This window comes from Egretta garzetta, unplaced genomic scaffold (genome assembly GCF_000687185.1).
Source record: "Egretta garzetta isolate BGI_Z169 unplaced genomic scaffold, ASM68718v1 scaffold430, whole genome shotgun sequence".
Lineage (NCBI taxonomy): Eukaryota > Metazoa > Chordata > Aves > Pelecaniformes > Ardeidae > Egretta > Egretta garzetta.
In genome coordinates, this window is record NW_009258267.1 from 1,681,237 (window position 1) to 1,699,591 (window position 18,355).

The window sequence follows — 18,355 nt, forward strand, 5'->3', positions numbered from 1 at the left end:
CACATGGTGAAAACCTGGGTAGTATAAAAGTATCCGAACTTATTAGAAATTACAAAAACATATTTTATTGAAGCCATATGCTACCTTCTACGTTTTCAGAGAGGCTTTATTAATGATTGAAACGCAGTCTTAAACGGCACAAAGCAACATTTGTCTTAAGAGAGTCCAGCCGGGGAATTTCTGTTTTTATCTTACAGGTGCACTGAAATAACAGCGCAAACCAGTTAACCGCAGCCAGGTTTACCCTCCTGCTTACTCAGAAATAACGGAGATAGGATTTTTCTTTCCAGTAACGACTTTTAATTGATTTATGCGTATATATTTTTTTAAGAGCAGCAGCAAATACGGAATAAACTGGAATGGCTTTCAGCTTTTATAAAATATAGAAAAAGTACCTTTCATTAGCTTGCAGACCGGCTTGTCACTGGGACCTGGGGTTTTGAAGTTGGGTGGGGTTTTTTTTGGGGGGGGTGTCGTGGTGTTGGTTTGGTTTTTTTTTTTTCCCGGCTTCAAGAATGAGCTTTCTTGATAAAAGGCGTGCCAAGGGTGAGCTGAGAACTACGGGTTTGCGTTAAGACCACCGCATCAGTTAATGACCCCGTTTTCTCCGCAGAAGGATCTAAACCGTGAACTTTTTTTGGGGGGGGGAGGGTGGGTTTTTGGGATTTTTTTTGTTTTGTTTTTAGAAGTTACCTCATAGACTTCGTTTCTGCTCTCGGTAAAGAAGTTTTACTCTAGCTCTCAGAGACGGAGTAGCTCTCGCACTGACCCTTTAGTAGGTCGCCGGCGGGCAGCCCCGTCCCGGGGAAGACCCCGGCTGCTGGGTGCCGGCACGGCGCGGTGGCTGCGGCTCCCCGCATCCTTGCCGTGTTCCCCTTCCACCGCCGCCGATTTAATTCGCGCTTCCTAAGTTGGTGCTGCAGAAATGAGGCCCCGTTCGCTGCTGGCAGCTGGAAGTTGAGCGGCGATTTGCCTTTCTCTGAGGTGCTGGGTCTTTCCCGGGCGGAGGCGGCGGTTGCGCATCTCCAGAAATAAGATTTCTCAGCTAGTACCTTCAAACGGCTCTAAACGCCTGTCCTGCTAAAGGCAGGTCTCAAACCCGAGTGATTTACTGTCTAACAATAAAGTTGAAATGATGTGGTAATAGCTGTACTCCCAAAGCGTATCCCAAAACATACGAAGCATTGTTCGAGTAAACGCACTTTAAGAAATCTGTTTTGACATACCGAATGGGCCATTTCATGGCTGTGTAACTATAATCGTCCAAAAGGACTCTGTAGGCTAAAAGGAAGAACGAGAAAAATCCCACGAACCGGTTACTTTTCCTAAACAACCGTTCCTGAGTCTGTTTCATATTAAAAATGACCTCTCTCTTTCCATGTTCAGGCGGATGTTTCCCGCAATGAGAGTGAAGATCTCAGGTTTAGACCCACATCAGCAGTATTATATTGCTATGGATATCGTGCCGGTGGATAACAAAAGATACAGGTATGGTGACTCTTAAGGCAAAAAAAACCCCAAACGTGATGCAAGCCACAGGGAGCTTGGCAATCGGAAGAAAACTTTAACACGATATAAATTAGGAGAAGGTTGTGTTTAACTCTCCTTCAGATTCCTATTTTCATCCCAGTGCATTAAAAAAAAAAAAAAAAAAGAAAAAAAAAAGAAATCGTGCCCAGTATGCAAAACCAACTAAAATTCCTGTTGCAGCTCTTTATGCATTTGCCTCGTGTCATGTCTGTACTGTGGGCAGATGCTCAGGTTTTGGCTTTCGGCGGGTGCAGTTCTAGTGTGCTCAGGAAGCACTATTGTATTTTATTCCTCATCATGTCAGTGGGAGTTATTTCCTTTTAACAAATAAATATGAAAATGCACATTTTTTCTCGTGCTAAATGGCATTAACATTAATTAGCAACGTTAATAGCATTGATGGCTGATTCAGTAGTATGTATGCCTATTCGGTCACGCTTCAAATGGATTATATTTAATTTAAAAGCTGTTTATCGCTCAGATATTTGGTTGCTTAGATTCACAAAGGGTAATGTTTCTAATTACCGTTTTTTTAAAGAATTACTGGCGTTACTGTCTGAAAAATAACATGAGGAGCAAAAGTAGGTCTTTGAACGTTTGAGAGGAGGAATCATGCACTGAAACTCTCACTATGGCGAGGGCAGTTGTGTTTCGAGTGAGCTGGTTGGACTCAGCTGTAACCACTGGTCCCGTGGAAATGTTTGCAGGATTGGGCCCGCAGCAGTTGTTATCGTGAGTTGTAGATGGTTTGTAGGTCTTGCTTTTACGGATGCGATCCCATGCTCTGTAAGTAGCCAGGAGGAGCCTGGCCAAGTAGTTCAGCGGAGGCAGGATCAGGTCCTTACCAATTGCTGGTTTGATTGTTTCAACCCTATACTTAGTATATTGTACGGAAAACCGCTGCAGATTTAACTGTAGAACTAGGAATATTCAGGCAAAGAGCAAAAAAAAAATGCTGCCTCGTTTCCTAAGCAAACACTGCCCTATGGTCTTTGCCTGTCCTTACCTCATTGACTGCAATTTTGTCCTTTTCTCCTGTGGTATAGAAGATGTTTCTTAGGATGGTTTTAAATTTTGTGTTTTTCACCAAGATGCAGAAAGCAGCGCTGAGGATGTCCAATACCTACAGTTAGGGGAGGCTTTTCTGACCGTACCGTAGAGGAAAAAGTGCTTTTTTTAATTTTCATTTTTATTTGGACCAATGCAGTGCAGCTCAAATGAAAGCCCTTTTCTTGCTTAGTGTTGCATGTGTGCATTCACTTTGCAGTCTAAGCACATCATTCCTGGAAGGTCTGAGTAATTCCTTAATTCATAGGAAAAGAGAGGTAATTATTCCAAATGGAATAAAAACGCTAATATTAAAAATCAAAACCAGGTATCTCGAATATGAGTTGTTTAAGCCTCCTTTCATTTAAAATAAATGCAGTCATACTGAGCTGCACAGGGTGATACATGGTGCCCAGATAACTGAAGTAACTTAACAGAAGTTGTACGAAAGGTGGTATTTTCTTAGTTGGCAAACTTAAATTTCTGCAACCCTGTGTTAGTACCACACCTTTAACCTTCCCGCTAAATATTAATGTTTTACATGTCTGTCTCAATGCCACTTCTCATTCTTTGCCGTGCAATCTATGATTTTATTTTTTTTTTATTGCTGACTGTTATTTTAAGTTGAGCTGTTCATGTGGCTTTACAAACCATCTTGCAGATCTTTAGATTTGAAAGATACAACAGCAGCCACATTTGGAGCCTAGTCTTGAGCTGTCATAGCAGATGGCAAAACTAAATGGAAATGAAGAAAATTACATCTAGCTTTAGATTTCTAGCAAAATTGGACCTTGTAAATATTTGGAAGCTGAAGCTATTGTTCGAAATATTTTACGTGTATCTATGACTTCATTTACTTTTCTCGGGAAAGCGTGTATTCAGTGTAAACTAAAAGATACAAAATAAGTGAAAAATGTTGCGACAGTTGGCTGTGCGATCTGGGGTTGAGAATTTGTCTCCAGGAGAGAATTTTACCACCATCCTAGATCTTAGTTTTACAGCTTGATACGAATTGTATGGAGTGATGCATGTATTGGATCACTTTGTTTTCATTTCCAATTATGTTGTTTGTCTTTTTCTAATAAGGCACTGAATTGTACAAACAAAGATTTGATAAAGTCTTGTTTTTATTAAAAAATGTAGCTGATCTTCTGGAATTTTACTGTACTTGAAAAAAAATACCTTGACATTTTTAATCAGCGCTTTTTAAATTGCCCTGTGAAGTGTCTGCCCTCAAAATAAGTTTTCTACCAAAGCAGGCACTATTTTTATTAGAAAATGACTTTGTCAGCATTGGCCTATCAAATGAAATATGGGCTGTGTTTTTTCATTTTTAAGCCTTTCTGCAGTACCATTCAAGAAAATTAATATGGTCTTGCAGAAATAGCAAAAGCATAGTTTGACATAGTTTCATTATTTTTCCCAATCATAATGTTCTTTCCCTTCAATAGCTTTATTTATAGACTCTTATATTAGACTCAACATGCTAAATATTCCAAATATGGAATTACTGCTCGATTTGATAAATGAAGGACTAGATTCTTCCCTGTTTGCTGATGCCTATTCAGAGCAGAGCTGTAGCAATCAATGACCTGACGCAGGCTCAAAGCTCAGTGTGGAGCCTAGTGTTAAAGACTATTACTGATTTTAAGAAGGCTAAGGTCAGATCAGAGCGTGGTTTTTAACCTTACTTTTGCAGATACCAGAACTGTGTTTTGAAACTAAAAAAAAACCACCCCACTTTTATTTATCGTCCTTCCATGTTTTGTTAATTGGTGGGTTCTTGCTGTATGTGTGGGCCCTAATTTATTAATAGTGAATGGGTCTGATAAATTATTTTGGGGGTTGTGGTTATAGGTGTTTGTTTTCTTTTTGTAGGTACGTTTATCACAGCTCCAAGTGGATGGTGGCTGGTAATGCTGACTCCCCAGTACCGCCTCGTGTCTATATTCACCCCGATTCCCCTGCCTCTGGGGAGACGTGGATGAGACAAGTGATCAGCTTCGACAAACTGAAGCTTACCAATAATGAGCTGGATGATCAAGGGCATGTGAGTACTTGCTCTTCTGCAGTATTATATGTAGGCACATTGCTCAGCCCTGAAAGGCTGACGTACAGCTTCAGGGTGCCAGAAATAGGCTTGACTTTTCAAAGCTGTTTTGGAACTTTCCCGTCCAGATCTAAAATCTGCTTACTTTCTGCTCCGATAATTAACTGCTTATTAGAGCCTGCTGTTTTACTCCCCCCTCAAAAACAGAACTCCTTCTGCAGAGTAAGACTTTACAAGGCTAAATTGCCTAATATGAAGGGGCAGAATTGCTCTCATGTTTTCCCACCGAGTGCGTTACTCGCAACTTCTGCTCCGATCAAAAAGGACGCTTAAATTCACAAGTGGCTAGAAGAAACATTAATAGTGTGTAATAGCTTCATGTGAATAAAAATACACTTAACTATTTTCTTAACCTAAACATTTGTGTGAAATCCCATGAGGTGTTAATAATTGCAGTCAAAAACGAACAACATGGGAGCTGGGTTCGCTCCGATAATGATTTATTACATACCTTATGAAGCAAGACCCTTTCACAGCTGAGGCTCATTACTTCTGAAATAACTGGCGAAGACGTATGCAGTATGAGTGTTCTGTTTGCAAGTTCTAAATTGTTTAGTTATGACATTATCTAATGTGACAAAATGTGTTATGTTAATATTTCCTTTTCTCTTCAAAACTGTTGAAACATGACAGATGTAAGCCAGTATCTTTCCAGCAATCCCTAAAATAGTTTTACTCGGCACCTTAGGAATTAATTAAAAAATGAGAATTGTTTTTAGGCAGGGTGAAGTCTTTCATTTTGAAAAATCTCGTAATAGATGGCAAACGTTGGCTTGCTTTCAGAAGGATCGTCGAGTTCCAAGTAGTAGAGTTTTAAGATGTTAGAGGCAAGTTTTGAGACAGGATGTGGATTCCATTGTCCTTAGCGTAGCCCGGTTTATTAAGCAGGCTACTTTCTCCTTCACGGAAGGGACGGAAAGAAAATGTACCTGGCACGGAGTACAAAGCTGCATCTTTCGGCATAGCTGTAACTCTGAGACGTTAAGCCAGGTATTTTGTCAATACATAGTCCAAGTTTAAGCATGGGCTTTTTTTCTCCCTGTTTGTGTTTGCAAAGGAGATGAACTTGAGACTTCGGTCGAAGCGTGCAAGAGCTACACCTTCTATGTTACAGAGGCGGGAATACAGGAGACTGGCTGGTCCAAACTAGCAAATGTGATAACAGGGATAAAAAGCCTCTGTTTAACACTGTTCATAATTTCATCATGCTCTTCCTTGAAAGGAATGGGGGGGGATTTACATCTCTTGAGTTAGCAGTGCTTTTGTGGAGGATGGTAAGGAAGATGTTTTACATCGCTTCGTTCCAGAACTGCAGCTATGGGGTCTCATTTGGCAGTGTGTGTTTGAGTAAAGTTTACCACAGGTAGTTCCCTTAGTTTCCCCAACACGCGCGTATTTGCAGCTCTTCTCGAGTAGGAGTTGCTTTCTCCGGGCCCTGGGTCTATTGTAAGGGCTTCAAAAAGTGAAGCAGATGCAAATGGGTAAAATGTCGCTTTTCCAACAGAGAGCAGGCCAGCTGGTTTTTGTACTCGGTCGTTCAGAGGGGCGATACGTGGGTGCTGCGGTCCACCCGGGCACTTGGAGTCGCAAACTGCCCTGTGATAAAATCTCAGCTATGTAGAGAATTGTATTGCTGTATTTTTTCCATCCCAGATCTTAGCTTGGTTTTTATTCTGAACTGAAACCTGTGTAGTGTACACAGCACGCCATTATTCATAATGTGGAGGGATATAAATTTTCTGGTCTTTAGTTAAGTGTTTCGATTTGGAAACTAGTGAAGCAAAGCTCTAGTACAGTGATTTGAGACACATTGAACTGATTCAGAGCTACGGCAGCGCCCCTCCTCCCCAAAATGGAAATTTAAGTATTAAAATAAAAGGACAAAAGAAGGATGACTGTAAAATAATTTCATATTTCTCAAATCTGGGAAATTGCAAACATGTCATTCATAATTACCAGAAAAGGCAAAAGCAGAAAGCAGAAAAGTGTCTCTTCCAATGGGTACATTTTTTCTTTTAAAGTTATGGTAGTGTGGAATGCTGTATTGAAAAAGCTATGTAGCCTCTGAATGCCTCCAGCAATAATGGAAAATGTATAATCATATTTTGTGATGAATATAAAAACCAATTGTTTCGCATGAGCAGGAAGGAACCATTTTTCTCAAAAGGGTACCAGGGGAGGGATGGGGGATTAGAAGAGCTAGGGGTCAAGGCTGTACTGTCCCTCGAATGTGTGTTTTTGCATCAAGCGTTCTGACTTTCCCACCCCTGTATGGGGGGAGATGGGGTATATTTTAGATTATTAGGAAATTTTTTATTCTTCCCCTCCCGCTTAGGCAGAATGGCTCAGAGAAACCTCGATGGGGTCTCTACGCTTTGCCATCGTTCCTCCAGCAGTTCGAGCAGTGTCGGGCTTTGGTTGTTGTTCTTTGGGTGTGCTTTCCATGCTGTCTAGTTCTGGGGCTTTAATCTGTGTTGAAGTTGTTTCTTTACTCCTCCCGTGCTCCTCAGAAGCATCAGCTTTTGCGGAGTTTTTGTATAAGATCCCAGGGCTAGGTTTTGATCTTGCAGGTGTTGAGGTAGGAGCTTGCACAAGATCAACCCAGAATCCTTTTACCTATTCCAGAGTATTAACCACATCTGTGGGAATGGGGACAGTATTTGCAAACAGACGCAAAGGAAGTATTCCTGTGAGGAATTTATATTGTGGTAGTAGTTCATGGCAGCCGACTCCCCTTTCCTTGCGTTGGCCTGGGATTAGCTTCTTGTGAAAGGAGATTGGCCATCTCTAAGATGACTTGCTTCACTGCTCAAACACTTTCTGGGCTCCCTGCTGCTATTTTCATCAGTATTTTGAGTGGGACTTTGTGACGATGTAATTTTATAGCGCTGTTCCGCGGAGAGATTTTGAAGTACCCCTGCACGTAGGACACTCTCTGATACGTGGGTTGCACTTGAAGGCTGAGGAGATCAAGCAAAACTTGTAATGATGCATATTCCTTGTGTGTTTTTGATCTCAAAGGGAGTCCCAGAGTGGATTCCCTACTTTGGAAAGATTGTGTGCTTATAGAGGCATTAGGGCCCGATGGCACCATTAAGACATGTACTGTGACATTTGTGTCTTTCATCTGCATTGTGATGGTAAGGAAAAGTAAACCTGCATTTTGCAGCTGACAGTGATATTCACTGTGCGTGGTCTGGACGCTCTTTGTTAATGCCTCTCATCCCTCTCTCATCTGTGGAGTAAGTGCCGCATTGTAAAAGCGGTCTCTCCCTCCAGCTGGTTGGAGCTGGCTGATTTTTCCTGTTTTGAAGCAGTTTTTAATCTGAATTTCAGTAGAGGGGAAAAGTCAATATTTTTGACGCTATTTTCCATGCTTTTAAACTGAGTGGTTTTTGATGCAGGGGAACATCTTTTAGTGAAAAATGAGGCATCTGTAGGGCGTTCCCTGAGCCTGTGATGTCATTGTCAAAACCTTGCTTACAGGTTAATAAAACCCCTGATTGTCCAGAAACTTGGCTTATCCAAAACAGGGTCACATCATCTGGCCAGGACCAAGTGTATTAAACTAGCCAAACTTGAGTTTATTCAAATGAATGTAATGTCCTCTATGTCATTTGGATGAATGAACTTCCACGGTGTCTGGCATAGGGGCTCTGTCGAGTGCCTGAGCACACGCACACTCTGAGGCTACTCAAGGAGCAGGAAATTAAAAAGCTTCCCCTGAATGTTGATTAGTGGTTCCACAGGCCAATAGCCATAGGACTATTTATTTATCGAGTTACTAATTTCTCAGGCCTTCCAACAGCAATAGTTGAGCTTCCAATTATTTTTTTTTCTTGAAATCTTCTATTTTAGTATTGGTTAGCTGAATAAAATAGAGGAAAAATTCTGTATTTTAAATCCCCTCGAAAAATTTGGGAGCAGTACCAAGAGGTATTTTTATGTTTAACTTTATGCACTGTGAGTTCATGTACTTCTCGTTATCCTTTACTCTTAACTGAGTTTTTGTATGCTGGGAGGGGTTTGTGTATTGATATTCATTGTCTGTATGATGAATCTAGGGTAATTAACACTTGAGCGTTTTGGATTTTGGTATTATTTTGCTCTGAATTGTCTGCTTCTTCAGACCGTGAGAGTCTCGGCTTGTGTTCAAAACAAGATATCTTTCCAGCTTTTGGGGTATCAGGAAAAAAATTGCTCCAAGCATATCCCAAAGGTTCCAAAACCAAAAGGCAAGTACTGCTGCTGTTACTCCTGTTAGATCAAATCCAGGCTTCAGTGGAAAAAAGTGACAGAACTTTCCTAATTCCAGTGGGATCAGGACTTCACTCCTGACTTTTTTTTTGTGTATATATATATATATATATTTATTTTTTTTTTAGCCAGTCTCAACTGAGCCAGTCTCTGAATTTGGAGCTCCTGAGTCGTAATTTTTAAATGCTTAGGGTTGGCAATAACATAAATGCACAGGGATTAGACTACTGTAATAAGAACCTTTGGAGGTTAAAGAAAACATTTGATTTCCAGTAAGTGGCATGGTAAACACATACCATAATCTGTTCCAAAAAGCTATTAGTCCTGAAACAGCAGGGTGTCCTTTCTAATAAATGTTATCTTTTTCCTTTCATGACTGCATAGATTATCCTTCACTCTATGCATAAATATCAGCCTCGGGTCCACGTCATCCGAAAAGACTGTGGAGATGATCTGTCCCCTGTCAAGCCGATCCCTTCAGGAGAAGGGGTGAAAGCCTTCTCCTTTCCAGAGACAGTTTTCACTACTGTCACAGCGTACCAAAATCAACAGGTAACTTGGGCTTTCTGCTTAGCGCTTTACAGGCTTTCAGAGTAGACCAGGGAAGAAAGTGAGAGGAGAAAAGCGGGTACTTTTATTATACCGCTTATTTAAAAAGCATTGCCTAAACCCTTTTTCCGTCTTATGAGTAGCTTTCCCTGGTAGTATTGCAGCAGCGCCTGGAGGCTGTAGCTGAGGCTTCAGGCCACGTGGGCTAGATGCTGTGCGTAAAAAGTCATTCTTATCATGGCGATCACACGGTCTAATTAGCATAGTTAATGGTGTCTTAATTAGGAATACAGCATTGCAGCACGAGGCAAAGGAGTCTTAATTTTTAAAGGTGTTTTTGTACCTTCTAAGTGCAGAAGTTCTATTCTGGATAGAATTTTTAAAGCACTTCTGTTCCTGACACCAGTGATATCAAACTCCCAAACCAGAGAAGCTGAGCCCTGAAGAAAGCTGCAGTCGTTTTCATTAACTGCCTGCAGCGTATATTATTAACTGCGATTTATCTGGGTCCACAGAGATCCAAAGCCAAAAGTGAACTGCAGGTTGCGTGACTCTGGTGTTTGGCTCTTATTACCGCTTGTTTAAGTATTAACATACATAGTGACGCCATAGTTAGTGTTGTGACATTTTATTAATTCCACATAAGTTATTGCAGCTGTATTTTAGGAAATTATATATGCCTTGCTATCTTTACAAAGAGAAGAGCAGGAGAGCTGTGTAAATCCTGAAATATAATTATTTGGTGCCTATCCCATTTATTGAAATAAACTGCAAGCATTTTGGGGGAGGGGTGTGCTGTTATTTTATGGATGATAATAGCCTAGTGATAATCTCTCTTTTCACATTTCCTTCTTGACCCATACAGAAATAAAATTTAATTTAAATTTTATTGCAGCTAGGCAGTGTACTCTCTTAGGTGAAGAATGACATTTGCCAGAAGATTTTTCTCAAGAATTCCAACCTGCCATTTGGTAGCATTAAATACCAATTAGCTTCTCGGGGGATTTGCAAACTTAATGATCAGAAGGCTGGCCTTATTTTGCTGTGTTTCAGGACAACCATGTTAAACCATGCAAATGTGAAGATGTTTCTACTCCACTGTCAGCTTAATTCTGTCAGGAGCGGCATTTTGTGTGTTCCTTAGCTGAATTTGCAGGTAGTAATTTCTCTAATCATATTCACAGATAACTCGTCTGAAGATTGATAGGAATCCATTTGCCAAAGGCTTTAGGGATTCGGGACGTAACAGGTAGGTGCTGGGGAAAGAGGTGGGTTTGTTACTGCTGACAGAATTGGTTTGTGAAGGCTGGTCGAGGGGAATACTTGTATTTACAGACAAATTAGTCTGAAGGCTCAGACTCCTTGGTTTCCCAGTAATGTTCTCTGTGGTGGGCTCCCGTTCCTTCTCCTCTGACCATATAGGTCAGGAGCAGGTCTGGCACTCGGCTTGACCCATGTACTCAAGTTCCCTGTTGGTGGAAGAGGCAGCATACTGTGAAGGCTGCAGATGGAATTAATGCATACTCAGGTCTGTGATTTCAGGCTGCTCCTGAAATCGCCTCTTTTCTCCTGGCTGGGGGCACAAATTGCAGATATCGGTGTCAAACTGTAAGCCTGGGTTCTCTCGCTTCTAAGTGGCATTTAGTATGAATGAACAGCTCGTTGTTTTCTCTTAAAGGGAGAGAAACCAAGTCGCCTCGTGCAGTAACCTTATGTTTAGTACACTTGCCCAGGAGGTGGGAGACCTGTGTTCAAGTATCTCTTTAGCCTAAGGAGTTTTAAATCCATTTCCTAGGTGAATGCCTTTCCTACTAGGCTACAGATGACCTTGAAATGAGCCTGGTTTCCACCTCCTCTGTTGTGGCTGGACTGATTAATTGCTTGTTCTCTCTTGATCCACGAATCATTCAAAATAGCAATGGGGAATCTGAGTAGTGCAAAGTGGAGACTTGGGTCTAGTGTCTGCTGCCAGTACTGATGAGGTATTTTCTCCAAAGGCTGTTTAATGCAGAATACTTAAGCCTGTTATGAATTGTATGTTAAACCATTTCAGCTACAAAAAAGCAGCATTTAATTGTGGTGCATATATTATACATCAGCTCCAGTGACCACATTGCCTTTGGTGTCTACAGCTGCTATATTTATGACCCAGCCTTGCAGAGAAGGAGGCAGACTCTGTGCTGGTAGGAATGCTCCAAGAGTATCTTTTGGTAGTTGCTTTATCGAGCTGCTTTTTTAGAGGCTTTTTAGCAGAGGCTACAGCATTAAAGCCTGTTTTGTGCTTCCATCTGGGTTACATAAATGCTGAGACTGGGCAGCAAATGAGAGTAGTTTTCAGAAGACGAACAGTTATAGAAGGGGTGGCGTAGTTGTAAAGATTTACACTTACACTCACTGTAAGTATCTTTTCAGTTTGCCCTCTGCATTTGTTGCTCTCTTAAGATTTTTGTCTTCTAGCAAGAAACAATTGTCCATGCTCTGTCCTGGGGCCTGGAAGGGATGCCCTGGGCACCGGCATAAGTAGAGTTTTATCCACGTTTGTAGCCTCCTGGTTTGAAATTAAGCAAACAGTAACTTCCAGATAAATGCAGTGACCGAAGAAGCAAAACATGCTGTGTGTACTTGGGGAAGGAAAGAGTTGCCATACGTGCCCTATTTGACAGGTCTCCGTAGGCAGGGTCTCTGCTGTGCATGCTTTTTGCAGAGCTATAAAATAAATACCAAGCAAGCCTCCTAAGAAGTGTGAAACCCTGACTCCTCTGAAATTTCCGAGGGCAGTTAGAATTTCTTCCGTAATATTTCTATGAAACAAGAGAAGATGGCCTTGAAAACAGAGAGGAAAGAATCCTTCAGAGACCAGTTTTGAACTGGATTTAATGTGGCGGGACAGCCCTGGTATTACCCGAGGACGGTGTAGGTGCAGTACTGCATCTGCAACCATGCAAATCCAGTCGTAGGACTGGGGATATCCAGAGGGGTTTGGGTTTTTTTGTTTGGCTGCTAAGAATAAGTTTGGTTCAGGCAGTAGAAAAAAAAAAAAGCAGGATATTTTAATTGAAAGGCAGTTGTAATTTATGGAAATGGATTAGGAGGCCAGTCCTGTACGAAGGGCCAGCCTCTGTATAAATGTTTCGGAACTGGCTTTAGATGAGGTCTGAATGCTTTTACTGTAGCAAACACGCTCGTTACAGAAGTGACGCTGCAAACTCTTGCCCATTGCACGTTGACATTGGTTTAGTGAAGCTGGTATTGCTGTTTTCTTTGATAGGCTCTGTGGCACTGAATAAGTGTGTTTGGGAATGCAGCTCAGATTTTTAATTGTCGAGGAAAATTTCCTTTTTAAATTTAAATTACTGCTGTACTCAATTGATTATTATTTTGCTCTGTTGCTAAACATTGAAATTAAATGTTAAGGTTCAGTTATCCTCATTGTTCTAGCTGGTATACTTATCACCTAGGCTTTTTAGTCTCCCTCAAAAGTGTAAAAAAAATACTGTATCATTATATCCAACTTTTCAATGTTGCTTTAATTATTGCAGCTATCTTACTCTGCACTGCTGCATGCAATAATTCTGTTTAATTAAAAATCTTCCCTTTCAGGTCATTCCCGTTCAGTCCCACAGGCTATTTTACAGAAATCAGTAGCTTCACCTTTTAAAAGCATTCCCTGTGCATTTGCAAAGTGCAACAGAATTTATGTGCTGAGAATAGTTTCATTCTTCAGTTAGGCCTTAAGTTTGACCCTATAAAAGCTTTTACTCAGGAAAGGACCAGAATTTCTGCCTTTAAATACTTCAGGAAAAACATAACTGTTTTGTTAAATAAACTTGGCCATTTGATAGCGTAAATTAGGGTGGTGATAAAATGTGGAAATTGTTCGAAAGCATCTTGTATAAATTATCGCCTTGGCTACACTCCTCCAGGAGGTGGCTTTTATCTCCGCTTTAACTAGAAATGAAAATTCGCCATTGCTGCAGAAAATGAAGGCTATCTTTTGAGTCCAGGTTCAGCTAATAAATACTTTATAACTCCTTCCTGAAATACATTTGTGATCCTGCAATGGGGAAGAAGCAGTAGCAGAAGAACACGTTGGTAGCTTCAAATTGGGCTATTTGCATAATTTGAGTTTACAGAGTGCTGCTGCTCCAAGGCAAGCGCTTGTATTTGGTGTGTGCCTGATGCTGACACTTAACAGGCCTTTGGGGCCCAGCAGCCAAAAATAACAGCAAAATGATACTTCCGAAGTGCGTTACTCATAAAGTTCTGCCAGAAAACAAAGGAGCCTTTACCTTCAGGAAGCAGAGATTCTTCTAAATATTGTCTGCCGCGATCATCTACCCGGATATTTCTGTTTTGTCATGACACTGTTGAAAGACAATTATTGCCTTTAGAAACTGAAAATCTTCATTTTGCTCAGCACATAATGACCAAGACACAAGATTGTTTTATACGTTTTAGTAGCCAAAGAGCTGTACACCCAGGGCTTGCTCACATCATAAGCGTGATTTTCCAACTCATTGGTAATGACTGGGAATCCTGTTTTAACAGAAGTTGTCAGTGGATCCCCTTTGTTCTCAGCAGAAGTAGGAGATCATCCCCCTGGCAGTTAGAGCATGACTTGTAAGGAAATGTCATGCTAGGAAAACACCTAACGTCATTTTAGCCAAGTTGCGTAGTGTCCCCTCACCCCCCCAAAAAAAAGAAAACCAAAAAGCCAAAACTGACATAAAGACCCAGATTGTGGAATTGGGGAATCCTTTGCACGTCGCCAGCCCAGTGACTGCAGATCAGAGCAGTCCATGGATTAGGATATAAGGCTCTTTTCTAAAAAGCAAAATGAAACTCAGAATAGTCCTGAAATGTTACTAATTTTATGTGTTTCTGAGGTAACCTATGCAGAAAAATGTGACAGCATACAGCTTGCTTTCATAACGCTGTGATGTTTTTGTTCTAAATAGAATGGGACTGGAAGCTCTGGTAGAGTCTTATGCCTTCTGGAGACCTTCACTGAGGACACTTACATTTGAAGATATACCTGGGATACCCAAACAAGGTAATGGTCTTCTTTGTGTTCTTTCAAAATAAAAATGCATGAAGATAAAGCTTCTTTACAAAAATCGAGATGAGTTTGTCACTTGCAGAGAAAAAGCAACAGCCAGCCCCAGTGCAGGCCATTACCTCTCATCAGAGCTATTCTAAGTTAGAAAGCTAACTTAACCACTGTGGCAGTAAAAATGTTAAGTCGTAAAGATAAATCAGCTCACATGTGGAAGATGACAGTTATTTGAGGATGGAATAACCTCTTAACGTTATGCTCTGGCAGAGTTCACTTATAGATGACTTCTGTTGTACACATCCAGAGTCCAATATAGGAATTACTTACATGTTTAAGAGGAAAAAAAAGGAATGGGAGAAGAAATGTCCTCTAAGTAATGAATCAATAGCGGCAAGCTTAATTGGGTTTCCTCCTTGGAAAGCCTCCTTGATTCTTAAAGACCTAAAAATTGTTCGGTACAAGTCCCAACAAACTTCTATCTGCATCCTAGAGCTTGAAAACATGGACTTCCTTTCAGTTTTGTTTTTTCCTGCTCCCCAGTCCATAACCTCTTGGCTCCCACTTTCTCCATTGTAGAGGTAGTGTTGTGGGGGAGAGAGGGGTGTTTAAATGGCCTGTTTGGACAGAGAGGAGAGACTCTGTACTCTTTTCCAAGTTCCTTTATTTCCAAAGTACCCCAATGCATACAGAAAACCTCTCAGATGTTTCCCGACTAAATCAGACATACAGCTCTTGGTTCTTTGCATTTCCTTCTATCAAATTTACAAACATCCTTCCTGCCTTCTTGATAATGTATTCCAAAGCCATTAAGCTTCTTCGGAGCAAACAACCAGAAAATAGGGAAATACAGAGAAATCACTTTTGTCAACTTCTCTGTAGCCCACTCCTTTAAGAAATCTTGAGCATCTGTGCCTGATGTGTGCAATTAAAAAGGAGGTTTTGTGCCAAGCCACAGATACGTTGGATGAGAGTTGACAGAGTTTTGGGCAGAGGATGGTGGGAGGAACTGTCCTCATAAAAAAAGGCCTGTGATGAGAAGCCAGCATCAGACCTGAAATACCTTGTCAGGCTGGCTGCGTAAGACTGAGAGGCAATTCTCTATGAAGTTAAAACATCTAGGAGACAAGCCAGCTGTATTGCCCTGTTTGTACATAACAGCACTGTCTGAGGGCAGGGGAACTGCTGCTGTGAACTTCCCGCTTCCTTTTCTGCTGTTGCAGGTTAAGGAGCTTGTTGAAGTTACTACTGGTGTTCACAGAATGGCAACTGGGATCCTTGGAAAATCTTTAGTTGGCTGTACCTTGGCCAGTAGGGTGGTTTAGAGACTTGCTGAAAGACCCTGGTAGAAATTTGTCCTGATTGTAATACTGGAAGTACCCACCTTTGGATAGCGAAGGCATTGACATAGATCAGAAGAAAAATAAGTATGCCTTACTCTAGGATTTCTTGAATGTGGGAAGGTCTCATTGTGCTTTGTGCCTGTTGTGGCCTGTCAACAGGGCAAGAAAAAGCAGGCAGAGTTCACTGATAATGTATTTTTCTTTTTACTAGCTCACCTATCATGAAAACTTGTTAACTTCTTGACAGCATGTATCTCTTTGCAGCATCAAGCTCTTTGATAGTCCATGTGATTCACAAACAGGGGAGTCTTCTGCGTTAAGTACCTTTCTCCTGGGAGACTGCAAAAGGCCCAAATCAATTTTTCTACGCTCATTTTTCAGGGAGATATAATCTCTAAGAAAAGGAAGTGTTTCTTACGGCTGGGAAACTTTCAGCCCTGAGAAAAGGCTTCACCTGTAGCAAGCAATGCTTTCTCAGGAGCATTCATGTAAAAAGGTCTGGTATCGGTAAACAAACATTTTGTGAAATGGTTTGGTGCAAACCTAAACCTCCACCTACCTGTTCAAGAAATGAAGCAGCTGTGCACAGTACTCAGCCTACACTTCTCCTGAAGCTGTTCTGAAGTTTTATTCTCAAGTTTTTCAGTTTGAAGTTGGAAGTTTTTTGTTCTGAAGTTGTGAACTTCCCTGAAGCTGTTGAACTGTTGGCGCCTCTATCATTTGAGCCGAGGAGCTGGTTCCTTAGCCGGTGCTCTGACAGCGAGTCAGGCACAGAGTGCTTGGAACATGCTCTGGGGTGTAGCAACAGCATAGACAATACAAAACTCATAACTTTGAAGAAGGCTTCCTGTGATGTGGTACTTGCCTGGCTACATCCTAGCTGCCGTGCAGCTTGCTTCCCATGTCAGAGTAGTTAACCTCTTGGCCAGGAGGTCTAAGTATTGGGTGATGGTTACAAAAGCATAACTTACGTTCTCTTTCTTGGACACATTGTTTCTTTAAAAATACACATGTGCCACACCCCTGCACATGTATGTACCTGTCATTTTTTGGAATGATTTTGCGTTGTGTTCTGTGTCAAGGGTTATCGTAAAAGAAAAAGCTCTTGATCTGCCACCTAGGAAGTGAACCTTCCACAACGTGCTTCTTACACTGTAATATTCTCTTGCAGGAAATGCAGGTTCCTCTACTTTACTCCAGGGATCTGGCAGTGGAGTGCCATCTACCCACCCTCACCTTTTACCGGGTTCCCCTTGCTCATCTCCAGCTTTCCACCTGAGTCCCAACACTAGCCAGCTCTGTAGCCTTGCTCCAGCTGACTACACAGCTTGTGCCCGCTCAGGCTTGACCCTGAACAGATACAGCACTTCTCTGGCTGAAACCTACAACAGGCTCACAAACCAAACCAGTGAGACATTTGCACCCCCAAGGACTCCCTCCTATGTCGGTGTGTCGAGTAGCACAACTGTGAATATGTCTATGAGCGGCAATGATGGGGATGCCTTCAGCTGCCCACAGACTGGCTTATCTATGCAGATTTCAGGGATGTCTCCACAGCTCCAGTACATCATGCCATCCCCATCCAGCAATGCCTTTACCACTAACCAAACCCACCAAGGCTCCTACAACACGTTTAGACTGCACAGTCCCTGTGCGCTCTATGGATATAACTTTTCCACATCCCCTAAACTGGCTGCCAGTCCTGAGAAAATCGTTTCTTCCCAAGGAAGTTTCTTGGGGTCCTCGCCAAGTGGAACCATGACGGATCGGCAGATGTTGCCCCCCGTGGAAGGAGTGCACTTACTTAGCAGTGGGGGGCAGCAGAATTTCTTTGACTCTAGGACCCTAGGAAGCTTAACACTCTCATCTTCTCAAGTGTCTGCACATATGGTTTGATGAAGCCTTTAAGTAAAAGTACAGTATGTTTGGTGTCTACAATGTATTTCTTTTGGAATATGAAAAGACACTGGATGTAGCTTGTAAAGTGTGTGTATATATAATATGAGAGGAAGTTTCACTGAATTTTTGACTTGCTTGTGGCCAGATTATTCTTCTATTTTGAGTTACACAGAGTTTGTTGCGGCGCAGACTGCTTTAGTTTTCTGGTATAATACACTTAGTTGTATAACACATTGGGACATATGCAACAAATTAAGTAAGACTTCCTCCCCTTTCCCCCTCCTCTGTTCTAACCCCTTTAAAGAAAGAAATGACACTTGGAGTATTAAACAACACAAACAAGCCCACTTACATTTCCTATAATACTAGTGAGTTTCTTTAAAACATTTGTACAATGATAAGCTGATGCACCAAAGGCATTTTACAAGTTTCTTCTCTGTTATAAGGGATATGAAGGGTATTTGGACTTTGAAGTGTTAAGCATCAAGCATCCAGCCTAAAATAGAAGTTTAGCTAATGGATTATTTACAAAGTAAGCAGGAAGGTTAGTTTGCCTTCTCATGGTAT

General features: G+C 41.4%; 1 protein-coding gene across 1 annotated transcript; it reads left to right on the forward strand.

The window, feature by feature from the left end:
• The first annotated feature begins 1,378 nt into the window (after positions 1–1,378).
• TBX18 (T-box transcription factor 18) lies at positions 1,379–17,785 on the forward strand. The gene is made up of 6 exons (XM_035888532.1): positions 1,379–1,488; positions 4,456–4,627; positions 9,329–9,496; positions 10,678–10,742; positions 14,452–14,546; positions 17,061–17,785. The coding sequence occupies exons 1-6, from the start codon at positions 1,379–1,381 to the stop codon at positions 17,783–17,785; spliced, it is 1,335 nt and encodes a 444-aa protein (XP_035744425.1).
• Positions 17,786–18,355: the final 570 nt, after the last annotated feature.

Bases quoted from the DNA above. Each gene is read 5' to 3' on its own strand.
- TBX18 (XM_035888532.1), top strand. From the start codon at position 1,379: ATGTTCAGGCGGATGTTTCCCGCAATGAGAGTGAAGATCTCAGGTTTA. The intron at 9,497-10,677 runs GTAACTTGGGCT...TCATATTCACAG, and splicing joins CAGCGTACCAAAATCAACAG to ATAACTCGTCTGAAGATTGA. The intron at 14,547-17,060 runs GTAATGGTCTTC...ATTCTCTTGCAG, and splicing joins ACCTGGGATACCCAAACAAG to GAAATGCAGGTTCCTCTACT.